This window comes from Mugil cephalus, chromosome 15 (assembly GCF_022458985.1).
Source record: "Mugil cephalus isolate CIBA_MC_2020 chromosome 15, CIBA_Mcephalus_1.1, whole genome shotgun sequence".
NCBI classification, from domain to species: domain Eukaryota; kingdom Metazoa; phylum Chordata; class Actinopteri; order Mugiliformes; family Mugilidae; genus Mugil; species Mugil cephalus.
Genome location: NC_061784.1, coordinates 171,321 through 191,726, shown reverse-complemented (window position 1 = coordinate 191,726; position 20,406 = coordinate 171,321). Strand labels below are relative to the sequence as shown.

The 20,406-nt window shown below is 40.5% G+C and overlaps 1 protein-coding gene across 2 annotated transcripts in view; it reads left to right on the top strand.

The window, feature by feature from the left end:
- Positions 1-17,266, top strand: part of trpc6a (transient receptor potential cation channel, subfamily C, member 6a) — a 69,023-nt gene extending 51,757 nt beyond the window's left edge. Inside the window, exons 10-15 of one of the 2 annotated variants that reach the window (XM_047607541.1) lie at positions 1,164-1,359; positions 13,413-13,613; positions 14,787-14,837; positions 14,940-15,015; positions 15,137-15,288; positions 16,872-17,266. In XM_047607541.1, the coding sequence (XP_047463497.1) occupies positions 1,164-1,359; positions 13,413-13,613; positions 14,787-14,837; positions 14,940-15,015; positions 15,137-15,264 (652 nt within the window). In that variant the 3' untranslated portion in view covers positions 15,265-15,288; positions 16,872-17,266. Of the gene's footprint in view, positions 1-1,163; positions 1,360-13,412; positions 13,614-14,786; positions 14,838-14,939; positions 15,016-15,136 lie in introns of both variants that reach the window. The other variant, XM_047607539.1, reaches the window with a different exon arrangement.
- Positions 17,267-20,406: the final 3,140 nt, after the last annotated feature.

The window sequence follows — 20,406 nt, the reverse complement described above, 5'->3', positions numbered from 1 at the left end:
GTGAGTCTGTTTAATAATAACGGCATCAATTCCAGCTAGGCATCAATGCTAGGATTTGAGTATCAGACTCTGTCCATATCCACCTTTTACTAGAGGTGAGGATGAAGAAGCTCCTGTCGCGCACAGATTTGGAGAGAAGCTGCACTCTCATGAATTCTGTGACACGTAATTTACTGATGCTGGCCTTGGTATCGATACTATCGATATTTAGATCGATACGTCCAGCCCTAGTTTGCAGATCATTTCATGGTTTGCATCATTTTTCTGTTTGCAGCGCATTACATGATGATGCATCTGTCTTTGTTTTTTGCACCACGTTTTTCTTTTTGTACCTTGTTTAGACCTGTGTTAGAGTTTGTTATTTTGCATCATTTCTGTACTTGAAGCTGTTTTCTCAAACTGAGAAGTATTAGGTCATTGCCCTCTGTTTGGCCCTTGTCGGCCACCGTAATAATTGGCTGCAAAGGCTTTGCAACCAAGTACTAAAAAGACAAAGATTGATTTATGATTGTTAATTTGTCTCATTATGTTTGGTTCCTTAAAAAGTGGGAGGCACATATACAAACTGTTGTATTCCAAGAGATTTTCAAGCTTATAAACTTTTAAACTGAAACCTCACAAAAGTCAATAACAGTGCAACAAAAACTACTCAGATTATTTTATTTGAAGGATGTCAGAGGCCATGACATGAAAACATCACATATTTAAGAGAAAAACAAAAAATACAGTAAATGAGAAAGGTAAACATGTAGAAAGTCATGAAAATATTCTTTCCTCTCCTGTCACTTCACCTCCTTGGTAACATTGGTTACTATGGCCACTTTAAGTCATTCTGTGCTGGTTGGGACAGTTTTACAAACAGAGAATGCCAGAAATTACTTTAATATGATGAATTATCTATCAGAAGAATGTTTTGGTCTCTGTACGTTTATTTTCATGAAATACTAGCTGCCCAAAGGTTTGGAAAACAAAAGATCAGTTTGCAGATTAATGTAAATACAGTGAATGTGTGTGGCTCTAATGTAAGCTTAAAAAACTAAATATTATTCCTTTGGTGTTCTCAAAGATCCTGTTTAATGTCTCTATTCTGATGATTAATGGTTTATTTAAATTAAAAAATTAACTTTTCTCCTTTCTCTCCATGTCTCTTTCTCTGTATCTAGCCTGGAGGAGAGCTTCAAGACATTGTTCTGGGCTATATTTGGACTGTCCGAAGTCAAGTCCGTTATAATCAACAACGGGCACAAATTCATCGAGAACATTGGTTATGTGCTGTACGGGGTCTACAACGTTACCATGGTGATAGTGCTGCTCAACATGCTCATCGCCATGATTAACAGTTCCTTCCAGGAGATAGAGGTTCGTCAGCAAAATCCTTAATGATTATCAGGGGCAAACTTACAGGCATTGATGCAGAAAGAATTGACTATCACAGGAGGCATCCATTGATTCTAAAGATTTTCTTGTAATGAAACAGTAACTGGCTGGCAACTATGCTGCCAGGCAAACGAGTACGAGTTAATTAAGATTAATTTCCATTTTTTTCAGTCTTTCTATAAAGATACCACATTTTAGAACAGTGCATTTGAAATAGTGAATGACTTTAACACAAATTACACACCTTCAAATGCATGTGTCTCTTTATTAACATGCGAATACAAGTTTTTAAAATAAACTCTTCTCAAAGAACAAATTAGAGCAAAACTAAAATACTACTTTTTTATGTTAACAAGCAACATAAAAATGGTACTCTCCAATTAGTTCACAAAATGAAAAGGGATAAATAATCACCACTTGAACATGTGTGGACTCACAGACTTATGGTAGTTTTGTTTGCCCACAATGCAGTGGAAAAAATACTGTTAAAATACTTTGCTTTGAGCTATAAGTAATGTTAAACAGTATTATGCAACGATTTCATCGCGCAACTAAAATGTACAGTAATGTCCTGAATCTAGATATAACAAGATTATATTATTGATAGCTTATCATAAATTTATAGCAGTTTCTAGCATTATTTCTTAAGTTGTTACAACTGAGAGAGGATTCTAATATGCAGCACTCAGTCTGCAAACACTCAGCTCAACCATAACTTCCATCTCTCACATGGTGCATTTAATGTCAAATAATAGAATACAATAGAACTGAATATAAACACATGCTTATCAATACTGTGTGCTGCAGATATGTATAACCTATATAAAACGGCACCCTTTTCAATGTACAGCAGTCTAATAACTTGACTTGAGTAAAAGACTTGAGTAAGTACTCTGTTGAGTAAAAGCTGAAGTGTTCTTCAAGCACCACAATTATGTGGAAGTACTAAATTTTGCAAAAGTTTTTGTACTTAGGTATTGCAAATGGTTTATTTTAGTATTTACTACTCAAGTACTGAACGTAAAAGTACTAGTATTGTGTTATGTAGTAATTGAAGAAAGCAGTCAAAAGTTTAAATATCATTGTTTATATTATTTTAAATGTTTACACCGGCATTTCCTTTGTCTGTGGCAACAGTACAAGGACAGGAATGTACAAGATAGAGTAAATGTATGTTATGTGTATAGACCAGCAATCCATGGTCCACGAGGTAGGCCACTTTCTTCCCCTTTGCTTCTTCAATACCAAGAACAGAAGACAAACAGTTTTTTGGTGTTTTATCACTCTGTCGGGCTGACATAAACTCCTCTCTCGTGGCTGGCAGCTCCACTGCCTCTGTACTTGAGAAACCAAATTGCTCATGATTGGCTTGGAACACTGGCAGATTCTCAGACTCAGTTTCAGTACCAGCTGGCTGATCTACAAAGAAGGAGTCAGCCAGGCCCGTTCCATATTTCTTTGTCTGAGCTGTGGTGACTACACAAGCTGGAAAAATTTCAAGAGATTCTTGGTTGTCACAAGAAGTGCTGAGTGCATCAGGAACCTCCACTATCACTGGAGTTGAACTCACTTTTCCCCCAGCAATGTCATTACAAAGGAGGAAATCAACAACAGCCATGGGCAAGTCGGGGAGAGCTGCTACGTCGAACCACCCACTAAGTAGAGGACACTGGAGATGTATTCTGTGTAGTGGAGCAAGCACATTAACTAACCCGACCCCACGTACTTTAACTCTGGACTGGCAGGAGGTAGTAGATGACAAAGGTAAGACACCGTCCTTGATGACTGACTGGGAACCAGCTGAGTCCCTCAGCAAGGCGATCATTTTATGGTCTTTTGAATTTCCAGTCAATGAGACAAAACCTTTTGAGATAAAGGGTTTGAAACAGGAGTCAGGTTCATCATTAATGTCCTCAGACTTTTCAGTAACAAGTGTTGGAAACGTTCTGATCAAACACACATCCTTTTGCCTAGGAGTTGAGGGTAATTGTTTCCGTTTTAACGGCAGGCAGTCAGCTACAAAATGGCCTCTTTTATGACAATAGAAGCACTCACGGTTCTCTTGTGTAGGGGACAAGTACCCTTTGGCCTTTTCAGGGGCAAAACGGCCAGAATGAGGTCTGGTGGAACGTACAACAGAAGGTTTGTCAGATTGAGGGGAAGATGTAAACACATTCTTGTGCGTTAGCACAAACTCATCCGCAAGGACAGCAGCAGACACTTTCTGTTCATTCAAGAACATTACCACCTTCTCAGGCAAAGAGCCTTTAAAATCTTCCAACAGAACTAGTTGACGAAGCATCTCAAAGTTGTTTTTAACATCACTGACAGCACACCATTTATCAGAGAGGGTGCACTTCTCCCGTGCAAACTCTATAAAAGTCTGAACATTCAATTTCCTGTGATTCCTAAACTTTTGCCTATAGGCCTCAGGAACGAGCTCATAAGCACGCAAAATGGCCTCCTTTAATACATCATATCGCAAACTGTCATCTAAGGAAAGAGCAGACACTACCTCTTGTGCTTTACCTATCCGTTTACATTGGAGGAGGATAGGCCACATGTCTCTTGGCCAGTCGAGTGCTGAGGCTATACGTTCAAATGCACTGAAATAGGAATAAACTTCGGCCTGCCGAAATGCTGGTACCAAAGCAATATTTTTACTCACATCAAAACCTTGCTTAGTGGATACTGTATGAAAATGTGTGTCAGTCATGTTCAATGAGGGACTGGAAGAGACTTTCAGACCCTCTACCTCAAGTTGCTTTAGTTTTATTTCTTTATCTGTTTCAATTTCTAACTTTCGTTCTTGTAGGCGGAGATCACACTCTGCCTTACGCACTGCCTCTTTTTCCTGGGCCTCCAGCTGAAGGCGAGTTAAGCGTACCTTGAGTTTGGAATTTTGACTGAACTCCTGTTAGTATGGAGGAGAGAAAGGGTCAAAACGAGGCAATGTAGCTGGTGCAGCTCCCCCAGCATGGTCTGCAGGAGGTGTGGATAGTGCAGCAGGTTCCTCGTTGCCCTGGGACAACACACTGGCTGTATTACAAAGGACATCATCAGCCGCAACCTCAGCCACAGGCTGAACTGGACTCAGGACATTTAAATCCACCAATTTCTCTAGAATCTGCCTCTTGATTTCTCTCTTAAGTCTATTTTTGTGAACAGGAATATCAAAGTGTACTGCAATACACAATAAATCATCCTTGTGACACACATCAATCTTTTCAAATGAGGGATTGTCAACAAAGTCTTGTAAGTGGAAACTCATTTTCAGTCACATGCCAAACAAAACCCCACAAGTAATTTCTCATTGATTGTCAGAAGGTAAAACAGGTTGATCCCGGACGAGCCCCCAATTGTTACGTTTCCATTTATCTGGAAACAGTAACGCTGACAATCAACAAAGAAAAACTCAGAGATGATGGGAGGCAGTTAAAGAAAAGAGATTTATTTACAATATTTAAATGAAAAGGTACACAACAGATGTAGGTTTCAAACAATGTGGTGGGAGAAAGGGACCGGTGGGGCTTGTGCCAAATAAAATAGACAAATTACAATCAAAATGAGCCTAGCTCAACTATCTCTGTGTGAAAAGAAAAGAAAACAAAACAAAAGGCCTGACTCTGCTCATAAAAAGTCAAAGTCCTCATACAAGTGTTTCTTATATAAAAACAAGTTTGTGTCAATCAATAGGCTACCATTACCCTACAAAAGACTATAATATAAAAACGGGCATGTTATTAGGCAGCACAATAGAGACATGGTCCATGATTTATATATGACAACAGCAGGCTACATGTCATAAAATAAGAGAAAGTTAATTATTAGTGATGGGTCAAAAACACAGTTCAGTGTGCCTTTATGATAGCAACTTAGTTAACTTTAAGTAAACAACGAAGCACGCCATGAACTGCAGATGAATTTTTAAGGTAATTATTTTGCCTGTTTCGAGAGGCAGACTAGACACTGCTGTACAAGTTTTCCTGTGTCAAAAAGTCACCGTAGTGAGCTCTACTGAGAACAGGCTGCCTAAACTTTTTCACAATCTTATATATTATCATGAAGTATTTCTGGAAAAATCTTTTTTGTGTTTCAAAAGGTGAGACTGGATTAGACAGAAAAAACAAATACAAATTATATTTATTTTGTAAATATTATTTAACAAAACTAAATTCTTGACAATTTCAATATGTCACCTCTCAACATTGTCACTATCAAAGTCAACAAATAACATAATGTGAAACTGAGCAAAATAAATAAACCATCACATCATCAAATTAATATTTAGTACTCCTGCCATTAGCATGCAATAGAGCTCTAATCCAGGCATGTTCCCCATGACCCTTTCACACTGTTTTGGGGTAATCTCGTTTCATTCTTCATGAATTACCACTTTTAATTTTTCTGAATTCTTTGGTTTGTACTTTGAAACAAACCTTTTAATAATATCCCACAGATTTTTTAATGGGGCTCCAGGATACTGTGCTCCTGTAGCCAAGTTCTACTGCCCTGGATGTGTGACAAGGGGCATTATCTTGTTGAAACATCCTGTTTTGACCTCAACGGAACAGTGCATGTGCGGAAGGGAGCATGTGACGATATTTGTCACCAGCAGCACTCATGGATCCCCAAATCATGATACTCCCTCTGCCATTTTTGACAGTAGGCACTGTACATGCTGGAGATAATGCTTTGTCTGGTCTTCTGCATACCCTCACATTCACAAGAGGAAGATTAATCTGGAAACTGAACTCATTTGACTACAGAATCTTTTGACAGCCTTGTAGGACCAGTGGTTTGACCACTACTGTTGGAGCTCCTGTGATGTCATTTGAATGTTTGGGTACGGTCATTTCTTGCTGAAGAAACCTTTAGACGCCCAGATCTTTGGTTCGTCAGTATTTCTGCAGAGTGTATTCAACTACTGAAGGACTGCACCTTCACTTCTTGGCAATCTGGCAGCAGCTATATCCTTCCTGGCTCAGAATATGTATTTTCAGGCGTATTTCCTGCATTAGGTTCCTTGTTTTAGCCATTTCTGTCTCTGAAGAACTTATGGAACCAATCATAGTTTTTAATGGGTGTTTTAGAATTTGTTTAGTATTTTGTCTCTGGCTGTACGAAAAGAAATTGCACTTGAAGACCTAAGAGTGATTCTTAATGGAATATTTCACAAATGCTTGCTAATGAGCTGTCCATGCCTACTCCACACCCCTCTCAGGGAGAGGATGCAGCTTTTGCTGGCATTACCATGCGCTAATGTTTTCGGTGGATTTTATGTTTTTTACTATGGCTGGTAGACACACTATCATTCAACCTTATCAGTTTGAATCAGATTATTATCTATTATCTATTATTATCATAGATTAGGAGAGATTCCTGAAGAAGTTCAGACTCTGCAGACTGCAGACTGCAGTTCTGCTGCAGCTGCAGCAGGATGTGCACTCTATTTACAAACATTGTAAATATTTAGTTTGTTTTTGTTTCTGTTTGTTTTGTTATATGTTTCTATTGTCTTTTTATAGAGGCAACTCTGTTAGGTGACATTGGGTCACCAAAAATATCATAAAATGATATCATTATCAATTATTAATAACAATAATATGCATTTATCTAACTCATACATGTGACACTGAGACAACAACGTAATATCAGATAAGAAGTGGGGGACAGGAGATGTGATTGTGTATCACAGAAGCATACCCATCAGAACTACTGCATATAACTTACAGAATTTTTTAAGAAGTACAGGGGCTGTGTATCTAGCGTTTATGTTGTATGTCTCCTGATATTAATTACTCTTGTATGTTATTCAACAACACAAATGTTAGCAACAGTAACTGAGCTACTTTAGTAGTGCTAATGTTACAGGGACTGTAACAAAGATGTTTACAGGCATCTCGCCTCCATGAAATGCTGGGCGCACACATGCTAAAAAATAAAATCGATCCACTGAGTCCTAAGAGGCTCAAATGAAGGAAGTAAAATAGACTTATGTGCTTGTTGATGCAGCCAACAGGAACGACAGTGCTTTGCTCATACCTTTGCTTGTATTTTTGCTTGTGTGTTTGTGAGGTTTTGTGAGGAGAATAAATGGCACACGCTCTGTAATTGACTGGTTGGCTGGCCGGCTGGCCGGCAGGCAGGCCGGCAGGCAGGCACTTTATTTATCTCTGAGAAATTCACTTTTCCAGCAGCTTGACAAGAGTGGGACACAAGGGGCATGGCGGTTTGGAGAAAACAAAACCAGTATTAAGTTCCTGTTTCCTGTGCCTGTCAATGTCACTGTGCAGTGGATGGTCTAGATTGTCCATGATGGCTAAGAGTCTGTTCAATGTCTGTCACTCTGCCACAGATGTCAGGCTGTTGAGCTCTGTGTCAATGACAGAGACCGCCTTCCTCACCAGTTTGTCCAAGTGTGAGGCATCCTTCTTTTTAAGGCTGGGCCCCCAGCACACTACTGCGTACAGGAGGGCACTTGCTACCACAGACTGGTAGAAGATCTGTAGCAGCTTTTTACAGATGTTGGAGGACACCAGCCTTCAGAGGAAGTACAGACAGCTCTGTCCTTTCCTGCACAGAGCATCTGTGTTGACAGTCCATTCCATTTTATCATCCATTTGCACTCCCAAGTATTTATAGGTGTGTACCACCTCCACGTAGTCTACTTTGATGAGGACAGGCTCCGGGTGTGCCCTGGTTCTTCTAAAGTCCACCACCATCAGTGGAGGTGTTGAGGAGCAGGTGGTTTTGAGTCGTAGTTCTCTGTACTCCTTCTCCTTTTCTCCCTTGATACAATCGAGGATGGCCGTGTCGTCAGCAAACGTCTGTACATGGCAGAGCTCTGAGTTGTACCTAAAGTCCAACTTGTACAGTGGGAACAGGACTGGAGAAAGCATGGTTCCCTGCGGTGCTCCTGTGTTGCTGACCACAGTGTCAGATCTGCGGTCCCCCAGTCACATATACTGAGGTCTGCCTGTCAGGTAGTCTGTAATCCAAGCCAACAGGTGTGATTCAAGTCCCATCTCAGTTTGTCCTTGAGGACCAGAGGCTGGATGGTACTGAAGGCACTGGAGAAGTCCAAAAATGCTTATATCCCGGCAACGACAGGTCGTACAGGGAAAATGAATGCATTGTGAGCATCAGCCAAGGGTTCTCTTCGATTTAATGTTTCCTCCATGCATGTACAGTGAAAATTGTGGCCGCTGTGATGAGAGAGAGAAGAGTATGCGCTCCTATTTTTCGCAGAAAATGGAAAAGAACTCCGACATACACACAAATGTCGCTTGGTTGAGCCTGGAGTCCGAACTGTGGGACCTACAGGAATCAGACTGACACCATTGGAAAGCCAACAAACATTCCTATGTTTTTATGTAGTTTTCATTTCTGTAGCTCAAAAAATGTGGCCCCCAGAGAACTTTCAAATCTGTTTTTTCATTGAAAACACAGAACTCTCCTCAGTTCTGTGCAGACTGAGTTAGAGTGCGAGTTAGTGTGGCCATAGACTCCCATGTTAAATGAGATTTTTCAGCATATTCAGCATCCAAAATTTCACTGTAAACTGTGACAGCGACCAAACCGTAGCAGCATCGAAATGCAGTTTCGTGGAAAATAAAGCTACACTTCGTCGTGCCTCGTACAAACTTTTAATCCTTTTTTCTACTCCAAAGCATGGCTGAGTAATCTTTCACCAAAGTGAGTGAGTTGATTTCAGAATGAAGGTGCTTTTCAGGCTTCTCTATTCATTTCAATGGGAAAATTCCATCATTTTTTTGTCGTTTATTCCCATCCCGTTCAGTCAATCGGTTAGAAAAGATAGCAAAGTTGACGAAGTTTTTACAGAAGAAGAAATGGAATAATAAGTATGGTGGAGAGTAATCTAGGAGCCAACGCGTTGCATTGCCTCCCTAGAATAATAATAATAATCAGAAGACGAACGAACACGCAGTATAACAATAGTTTCCATTGCAGCTATTTCTTAGTGCCTCAGTGTGTTGCCCCATGGCCCTAATTATTGTCTATAAATTGTCTATAAAATAAACAGTGTGATCAAGTAAATTTACATAATTAGCATTATGACCAAATGTACAAAAGAAGTTGGCAAAACAGAGGCCAAGGTGACGCAGTTGTTTGGCCAGTTGCATAGCAACAGTGGTATGGATCATGTCGCATGGTGTTTCCTTGTCCGCTGAGGGAGGGATGTAAACACCAACAGAGTATGTCACCCCATAGAGTCCTGAAGCCAGGCACAGACGTATCGTGGTCGGTATGAACCCGGTCTCCAAAGTACTTCCAATGACACATTCCCTGGGTCCCATCAACTGCACACAGTCCATCCATTCTGCTGCCAAAGACCTGACATTACCCATGGGTACAGACAGAACCGCCGACCTGCTCCTGGCATCCCCAGCACTTCTCTTGTTCAGCAGAAATTTCAGGCCTTGGTCCGGGCAGTTCAGGGAACATGGTCAGCGCTAGCAGCTGATCTCTGTCATACACTCTGTCATACATTTTTTTTTTAGTATAGTATTCTTCATACATCCTTTACAAGCAGTTATAAGTTATTGTCAGTTATAAATCCAGGAATTGCTTTGGCTTAATGGCACATCCATACCTTGAGCAGAAACAAGGTTTAGAGTGATCTAGCTCATGTCCTGAACCCTGGGAAAGTTGCTGTTCTTCTGGTTCCCCTTGTTCAGAGTCCCACATCGGGTGCCCTTTCCTGTGTGTTGTTCCTACCCATTTCCTGTCCATCTTCCCATTAAACTTTCAAATAAAGACTAAAATGCCAAATAATATATATACTTAAGAAAAAAATCCACTCTTGACCGAGATGTTCTAGCCAATTTCCAACCTTCCTTTTATTTCTAAAGTTTAAGAGGTTGTTTGATCAGTTAAACAAGAATGGTTTGTTTGAAGAGTTTCAGTCAGGTTTTAGAGCTCATCATAGTACAGAAACGGCTATGGTTAAAGTTGCCAATGATCTCCTCATGGCTTCAGACGATGGACTTGTCTCTATACTTGTCCTGCTAGATCTCAGTGCTGCATTTGACACTATTGATCACAGTATTCTACTACAGAGACTTGAAAGTGTCATCAAGATTACAGGAATTGCATCAGACTGGTTTGAATCATATCTATCAGAAAGGTTCCAGTTTGTCCATGTAAACAACAATTCTTCTATATATACCAAAGTGAACTATGGAGTTCCTCAGGGTTCTGTGCTAGGTATACCAGTATAATTCACATTATACATGCTTCCCTTAGACAATATTATTAGAGGGCATGGCATAAACTTCCATTGCTGCGCAGATGATACCCAGCTATATTTGTCCATGAAACCAGATGAAATTAATCAGCTGTTTACACACCAAGTATGCCTTAAAGACATAAAGGCTTGGATGACATGTAATTTTCTACTTTTAAACTCAGACAAAACAGAAGTCATTGTATTTTGCCCTAAACATGTCAGAGATTCATTATCTAATCACCTGGTTTCGTTGCATGGCATTACCGTGGCTCCAGTACTACTGTGAAAAACCTTGGTGTTATATTTGACCAGGATATGTCTTTTAATTCTCACATAAAGCAGGTGATCAGGACTGCTTTCTTTTACCTTCATAATATCGTCAAAATTAGGAACATCTTTTCTCAGAGCAATGCGAAAAAACTAGCTCATGCATTTGTGTCTTCCAGGCTGGATAATTGTAACTCATCACTGTCTGGCTGTCCAAATAGCTCTTTAAAAAGCCTTGATTGAAGCCTGAAATTGATTCAAAACGCTGAAGCAAGAGCACTGACAGGAATTAGCAAGAGAAATCATACTATCCCAGTTTTAGCTTATCTTCATTTAATCTCCCTTTAAAATCTAGAATTGAATTTAAAATCCTCCCCCTTACATACAAGACATTGAAAGACCTAGCTCCATCATATCTGAAAGACCTCATAGTACCAGAGGTCAGTAACAGATCACTACGATCTGTAAGTGCATCAGGTCTACTTGTGGTTCCTAGAGTTTCTAAAAGTAGAATGGGAGGTAGAGCCTTCAGCTATCAGGCTCCTCTCCTGTGGAGCCAGCTCCCAGTTTGCGTTTGGGAGGCAGACACCGTCTCTACATTTAAGGTCAGGCTGGACTTAACCATTCCTTAGCTATGCTGCTAGGCTGCAGGGGGACGATGCACTGAGGACATGTCCTCTCCTCTCTCTTCTCTGGCTCCTGTCCTCTAATATCTTATTTATTTTCCATCTCTTATAATTTATTTTCTATTACTAACCGCTGTGTCTCACTCCCTCCCCTCCATCTTCTTGTGAGGGTCTCTGGTCTGGAGTGCTGAATATCTGACCTGTGGAGTTCTAAGCTACATCTACTGTTGTGGCCTCATCAACCAGCCCAGTCTTCATGGCCTGCAGTGTCGTGGAGCTCCATAAACTACATCTGCCTCAGCTTTCATGTCCTCTTCCAGTTGTCCACTCCTACCTACATGTTTTCTTCAGCTTGATATGTATCTATGACAGAAGTTTGTTTTTCTTTTTCTCCTGTTCTTTTCTCTCTGTTTCTACCCAGCTCGCCTTTGGCAGATGGGTCCCTCCATATGAGCTGGGTCGCCCTGTTGCCCTTAGGCTTGCTCTGGAGTTTGCAGGCCAGTTTTTGTAAAGCGTCTTGAGACAAAATGTCTTGTTATTGGCGCCATATGAATAAAACTGAATCGAATTGAACTGTTGCTATACTGCGTGTTTCTTATCATTCTTATTAGGGCCACGGGTCAGCTCCTGCCCACTCTGGGATGTTTGGCAGCTAGCAAGAGATTGGAGACATATGCGTTATTTCACAGTCGACACTAAACAGAATCATAACGGCATTGCTCGATGCAGTCTGGCTCCAGCTTATCCAGTATTTAATGAAAGCAAAGGGCAAACACAAGGCTCTGCAGAGGGCAGGTAAACCCAAAATACAAAAGAAACAAAAACAAGGTAAAAGGGCAAAAATCACAGGACAATGGGGACACAAGGAACACAACAGGAAATAACATAACACACTCACCAGGAAAAAAAAAAACATCTGAAGGTAACACTTGTAAGTAACATTACAACATGTCAGAGAACAAAGCGAAAGGCAGGGCTACATATGCACAAGGGGGCTCAGCGACGACAAGATACAGGTGAAACAGTTCAGGCCAATCAAACTAGGTGAGACCAATTAACGATCAACACACACAAGAAAACACAACAGACAGGAAATCAAGTACTTAACAAAATAAAACAGGAAATACAAAACACGATACAAACAAACATCAAGACAGAAAAGGAAGCACTGGAAACAGGAAACCAAGAAACTTGACAAAATAAATCAGGAAACACAAAACGTGACACAAAATAGAAGACAGAACCATGACAAATACAGATTTTTTTGTACTAACACACATTCTAGATTTCCTAGATTCCTACTGCAGAATTAAGAACCTTTTATATGCACAGATTTATAAATGAGGCCCCTGGTCCGTTGATAAGGGTTAGGTTATATATTTGCAGTAAAAGCATCATGCCCTGTAGGCAGTGTGATATGAGTGCTAGTGACTTGTGGTCAGATTTCACAGTTACATGTTGCCCTTAGAGGTATTCATGGAATCTTTTACACTCGTAAAGGACTGCATAAAGTTCATTCGCAATGTGTGCATAGTTTTTTTTTTTCTCTCTCTATCGCTGATTAGCTTTGATGCATATGTGAGTAGCCTGCTTTCCTGGAGGATAGTTGCACCCAGGACATTTTTCAATGCATCTGCTTGCATGTGTCCATTCCTTTTTTAGCGGTCTGAGTAGGCTAACACTAGAGGTGGATTTTGTTACCTTTTGATAGTCAGGTTGACTGCTTTCAGTCTTCATGCTAAGCTAACCTGCTTGATCTACCTCCATATTTAAAACACAGTGATGTGTCAATCTTCTCATTCAGCACCATCAAGGAAGCTACTAGGTGTTTTTATTTAGATCAAACTATACATGTTTTTCTTCTCTCTCCTCTTTTGTGTCCTTTTTAGGATGATGCTGACGTTGAGTGGAAGTTTGCTAGGGCAAAGCTTTGGTTCTCCTACTTTGAGGAGGGAAGGACGCTCCCTGTGCCCTTTAACCTTGTCCCCAGTCCAAAATCTATGCTGGGACTGGCCATGGCCATGAAGGCCCTTCTCTTGCAATTTGTGGAAGGACATAGTGAGGAGAACTCGGAGACCCAGCTCAACCAGGTAACACCAAATATGACGCAGAGTTTATGTGTGTGTGCTTGTGCAAGAGAGACAGTGTCTAGCATGAACGGATCATTTCATTGTTGATAAAGAATGTCCTCATTTGAAGTTTTTGCATGAAATTCTTTTATTTCTACCACCTTTTATGGTGAAATAGCTTTTAAATCAACATCTTCATCATTGTGAACATTTATTGTGCAAACTGCAACAACATTGAAAACAACAACAAACATATGACCTGGAAACAAAGGCTATATGTGATATGTGATGTACATGTGTGTATTTTAGAGAGGAGGTTTTAGAAATGGTCAAGCAGCCTTTATCTAGACTCGTCTGAATAAGACACAAGCTTCAGGGGGAGATCACTGGTGTCCTTCACTTCTGAGAGTGTCTCTGACCCTTCTTCTGAACTGTTCCTCTGATGCTGTGGATCTTGCCCATCCTAACAGTGAGTGGACAGCACAGAATGGACAAGTCTGGGCTCCATCTCATGTAGAGACCCTGCGCTGCATTCAGGTACCACTGGCTTGATGCCACGGACCACAACATGTGCCTGAATGTAGCACAACATCTCTACATGGGATGGATGGATCAGATTTGCCCGTTTATTTCTGTCCATTCTCTGTCCCACTCCTGTTCAATCCAGAGGACAACATCTCTGTGGATGAGAGAGACCTTTTCACAGACATCACAGAATGCATGGTTTTATACTGGAATGGCAGTTTGGTAGTTTTGAGTATGTCTGAAGCTGTTTAAGTGATTCATGAAAGAAAGTAGAATAAAATAAGTATGAGGATTTTATGGCAGTTTCTTTATGTGCGCACGTTTTTGTCACAAAGGTGTCCAGAGGGTAGTAAATTGGAGGAGGGCATAACGGTTAAGGGGGTGCTGCTGGGGATGTTTATTGGTATGTTGCTAATGGGTAGGTTCACAACTGCCATTCTCTTAAGGCCCTGCCAAGCTGAGCAGAGGTTTCCATGAAAAAAACTTTGTTCCACTTTGTTCTTGTAGTTTAGCTTGGCAATCGTAATGGCCATTTTGACTGCTTCATTAACCTTCTTTTTTGTGTATTGTATGTTCCCACTTGGAATAACACCCAGAGAAATCAATTTCATGATCTGTGAGAAAAGTCACAACTCAGTTCAGCTGATTAAGATAATTTCAATCTTCCAGATTGGTGTGAGCAAAAATTCTGGATATTCTACTAGTCCAACCAGATATCAGGTGAGTGTGTGAGATAATACTATAATCTACAGTATAGTATTCCTTAAATGGTATTAATTATTAATTTGAAAGAATTTCTTTCTTTTTCTTTACTGATTGCAGAAGATCATGAAGCGATTGATAAAACGTTACATCATTAAAGCCCAGGCTGACAGAGAGAGTGACGAGATCACTGAAGGTAAAATCAAAAAGACACTGGAAGTGAATTTGCTGTGTATTGTTCTGTCTATTCTGAAATAATCACAACATAAAGTTTAAATAAGTATTTTTTTTTTTATTATTATTTTTTTTTTATCCAGGTGAGCTGAAAGAGATCAAGCAAGACATCTCCAGTTTGCGTTATGAGCTGCTGGAGGAGAAATCACAGAACATGGAGACATTTGATGGACTGCTAAGGAGGCTGGGAGACATCGGTTCACCTTCATAGTAGCACTGCCGGTCACCTACACATGTAAATAACACTATACATCTCAAAGAGCTTAATGTACCTCTTCTTCATCACTGAATGTAAATACACTAATACACTTTGATAAAACAAGGATGTATGTATGTGAATACAAAATCCTTGATTTAAGTTAGTATGAAAGTTAATGTACTGATCATTGTTTGAGTCAGTTAATCATATTACAAGAGAAATTCTTCACATTTTGGCGCATTTTGGCCTTTGTTTTTTACGCTGTGCATTGTGGAAAATGGGAAGTGTCCGATGAGATACATGGTAAAAGTTTCTCCAGTATCTTGTATTTTTTGGTTGTGTCTAATTTCTCTTGATACGTACAGCATCACATAGCTACGGTGGCCGACATGGGCCAAACGGACGGCAACGACCAAATACGTCTCAATTCGAGGACAACAGCTTCAAGTACAGAAACGATGCAAAATCACAAACTCAAACACAAGTCTAAACGAAGTACAAAAGAGGAACGTGGTGCAAACGAAAAAACGTGCTGCAAAAAACAAAGACCCGTGCGTTTCATCATGAAACGCGGTGCAAATAGAGAAACGATGCAAACCTTGAAACGACCTGCAAACCAAGAAACAGTCTGCAAACGAAAAACATGCATTACCGTTCACTACAAACGGAAATTCTCCAAACCTGAAGTGAGCAGCTACTTGAAGCTGTTTTCTCGAATTGAGACGTATTTGGTCATTGCCATCTGTTTGGCCCGTGTTGGACACCATACATAGCAGCTAACATCACATCAAACACTCTTGGTGTTTGTTTGGAGTGTTGTGATTGTGCAAGATAGATAGATAGAATCACAACTGAGACATTACAATGTGAAGAATCCATGCTGAAAACATTGTCAGATGGAGTTCTTATTCTGATGTCATCCCCCCAAGTTCTAGAGAGACCATGTAGAGGGTTACTGACTACTGGTTTCACAAAATTTGATGACGCACCAGAGCATGTCTTCATCCCTCAATGTAATACAGGGACACCCATTGTTAAATGGATCCGTGCTGTTCTTGTTGGTAACCCCCAAGCCAACCTTCAGACTATTTGGAACAGACTAAGAGAAATAATCCAATTTTATTTATATAGTGTCAATAACAAATACAAACTATTACTCTAGACAGCTTAAAAAATCCAGTCTGAAAAAAACTTTGTTCCACTTTGTTATCTTTTGTGAAGCGTCTTGAGACGATTTGTATTGTTATTGGCGCTATATAAATAAAACTGAATTGAACTGAATTGAATTGAAAGTTGGCCTGAAACCTCCAGCGCAAACCTGAAGGCAGCAGTGGTGATGATACAAATACAAGCTGTAATTGATGATGTTACGTGACAGTTTGAAAATGTAAAGGGAATGCAGGTTGTTGTTTATTCAGGTGGGAGCGGATAATTGCTGGCCATGAAGACTGGGCAGGTTAATGAGATCATAGCAACAGAGAAAAGAAAGTAGAATTTAGGAACATATGGGCTTTGTGCAAGACAGAAGTAGAGAACATGTGCTCAGTGCATTGTTACGACTATGGTCGTAAGGTCCATGAGTTTGTTTTGCTGCTTTGTTGTAATTTGCGTTGTTTCAGGTATGTGCTGTCCCCATGAGGTGATTGATGCGAGAGGTCTGGCCCTGGATCCTGATTGGCTGCATCAGGGAACTATCGCCTATATAAGAAGCAGCCAAGATGGCCGGCTAGGGCTGGCAGCAGGCTATCCATCATCTCCCACCACAGCATTTATTCATGTGTTGGTTATCAGTTCTTTTAGTGTTCACTGAGCAGTAGGGGTGGACTAACAATTTTTGTTATCTTCTTATCTCCTGTTTATTTAGTTAGGGAGGTAAGTGTTTGGGTTTATTATGTTATTGTATTAATTTCAAGGTAAGATTATTTTGTTTGTTATCTTGGCCTTGGTCTACTCCAAAGCAATCATTCACTTACTTTTCATTTGTTTCACTTTTGTAAATAAATAACTTTCTTTATGTCTTTGTATTATTGATGGCTACTTGTGACCTGTAGACACAAGCCTTGCGTATTGGTGTATTAATCCTCGTTTTGATAGGTAATAGTTTTTGATCAATCACTGTTCAATGACCATGATCATTTTTGTAGAAATTATGACTTTGTAATGGATGTGTATTGCACGGAATGTTCGTGCTACAGTGCGTGACCTCATTGTCCAGAATTTTATCAAGCTACCTGCTATAGTTTAATAAACTCCCCTCTGGAAGGGTTATCAGGACATGTACGGCGGATACAACTCCAGTCACTTTTATGATTTTATTACGTTCACACGTACAACAAGCATCCACACACTTGGTAGCTGCTAGCCCACATTAGCCAGCTCGTTAGCGGCGTTAATTAGAAAGTAATATAGTGACGTTGATCAGAAAGTAATATAGCAACGTTGATTAGGTTGTAAAACGGCAAGGCGTACCAGTCCAGACAATTAAGCAAATGACTTGAAACCAAAAAGTGAGACCCTTGCTGGCAAGTTCTACACTCATCAGTTAGAGTGGAGGAAGGTGTCTGAAATTACCTGAAACGTTTCTCTTACCACGCTCATCCGGGACTCAATTTACAAACTATACACATGATTTTTCCCACTGTTGTAGACAAACTAGTTCTGTCTCTCACAATGTGCTCGTCAAAGCAGTGAGATGTACAGAATTTAAACTGGGAGCCTCTGTTCACGTCCCTCTGTGTTTTCCATTGGCTGTAATGCAAAGATTTTGTGAGAGAAGCAATATTCATTAATGCATAGGATCAGGTCAGAAACGAGATACAATTAGCCTAGTCACAGAAATAAAACACCAGCTAATTAGCCTAGCCACCAGCAGTAGGTAATAGAGATGATGGGAATACAACTACACTCGGACCAGACATCTCTTCCTTCTGCCAATGTCAGAAATGAGATACAATTAGCCTAGCCACAGAATTAAAAAACAAAAAAAACACTAGAAAACACCAGCTAATTAGCCTAGCCACCAGCAGTAGGTAAGAAATGATGGGAATGTGACCACACTCGACCAGGCATCTCTTCCTTCTGCCTCGGACAAGGCATCTCTTCCTTCTGCCTATGTCAAAATAACACTATCACACGCAAGCTAATTAGCCTTACCGCCAGCAGTAAGTAAGAAATGATGAGACATGCAACTATGCTTTAAACAACATTCCTCCCCTCTGCCAAGATCAGAAGTTACATACAAGAATACGCCAGCAAACGAGCTTAACGAGCAATAGTAGGCAGTGTGCAGTGTGCAGCACATCATTGGGGTTTTCAAGTGGGCACCTCCCTTCACCAATGTTTCGTTAAATTAGGCCCACGGCATCTCAAGAAAGCTTAACAGTGAGCTCCAGTGTCCTGGAGTCCCCCCCCCCCCCCCCCCCCCCCCAATGCAGCCACCATGCAACTGTGTGCCTTTCAACCGACAGATTACATGAATCTAACTACAACTGCTACCTATTGACAGTACATAGCTAGCCATACCTTTAGCATGCTCCCCAGTTAGCGTGCTTCCTATGTAGCCACAACCACTGATTCACTCGCTCCGCTGCCAGGGACATATTCTTTATGGCAACCCTCTGTTCTTTTTCTGCGTATGCCCAACTCACACAGGAGCGGAAAGGTGGAATCGCAGAAGGGACCCCTGTTTTAAACTTGCACATGTCTCCAAAATATTTACTCTAGAAAGACAAAAAACATATCAAAGTCTTCAGGAAGGTCTTACGACGCCCTGATAGGAGCTACCGTTTTGTCACAGTAAGCCCAAATGTGAACCAGTGAAGAGAATATCGCCCTCTTCTCTGTGTCCTGGCCCAGCGCGCTTCTGTCATTATTGACGACCACCTTGAGTTGCCATGTCAACTCCTGACCCACAGGCCTGAGCCACAGCTGAGACCAATTCATTAATCAAGGGCTCATCTGATATATCTCCTGTTAATACTGCTGACCCCTGTCTCCCATACATTTATGTTAAAACAACTCACACCAACACACACTACACAGGTAATTTTATGTTATTACAGTTACACACACACCACACAGACACACTCAAAATAATTTCATCATCAACCTACAATGAGAAAACTGAATCTGATCAAATACAGTACAAATACAATGTCAAATATCACTAGTTTTCTTCTAAATTAAATGTTGACTTATAGGACGCACACACACGCACATGCTAACTGTGCTAACCGTAAGCTAACTGTGCTAAATGTGGTTTAAGTGGGCTAACTGTGCTACATGTTGGTTAAGTGTGCTAAATGTGGGTTAACTGTGCTAATTGTGCTACATATTGGTTAACTGTGCTAAATGTGGGTTAAGTGTGCTAACTGTTCTACATGTTGGTTAACTGTGCTAAAGGTGTGTTAACTGTGCTAACTGTGCTAATTCTACTAAATGTAAGTTAACTGTGCTAACTGTGCTAAATGTGGGTTAAGTGTGCTAACTTTTACAGCATAGGCTCCAGCAAGAGCAAGCGTGTTAGAACTTTGGTAAGCAAACACTTACACTGGTGATCAAATTAGAGAACGATTTGTAAACAACTGATTTCTTTTTTTTTCTGAAGTAATGTCATCTTCACTGCTCAACAGTTGAAGGACTTTTTGTTGTGTCTATACCATGCTACTAGAACACTTTTTACACAAAATAACTAAGGCATTTCAATAAAAAACATTATGTAGCAGAAAACACACTGATCAAAATTAGAGAACACTTTAGAGAATACCTCCCAGTTATTGGTGTTAATCTGGCAGGATCTTGGTGCTAATTTCCTTGATTATCTGTCAACCCCATTTAACTGGCAGCCTAACTTCCAGTTTCACTGACTCTGCAATGTGGTGGGCCGTTCTAAAGTGACTGAAAGCCTCCGGCAGCAGGTTGTCCAGATGAAGGCCAAAGGGATGTCCCTATCAGCCATAGCAAGACAAATGGTAAATGGTCTTGCTCTTATATAGCGCTTTTCTACCTACTCAAAGGTACTCAAAGCGCTTTTACAGTCAGAGACACATCCACCCATTCGCTCACACAAGCACACACATTGACACACCAGTGCCAGTTGCACTGGGAGCAAGGACACTTCGGCATATGGTACACTCGGGGGACCGCTAACCCTTC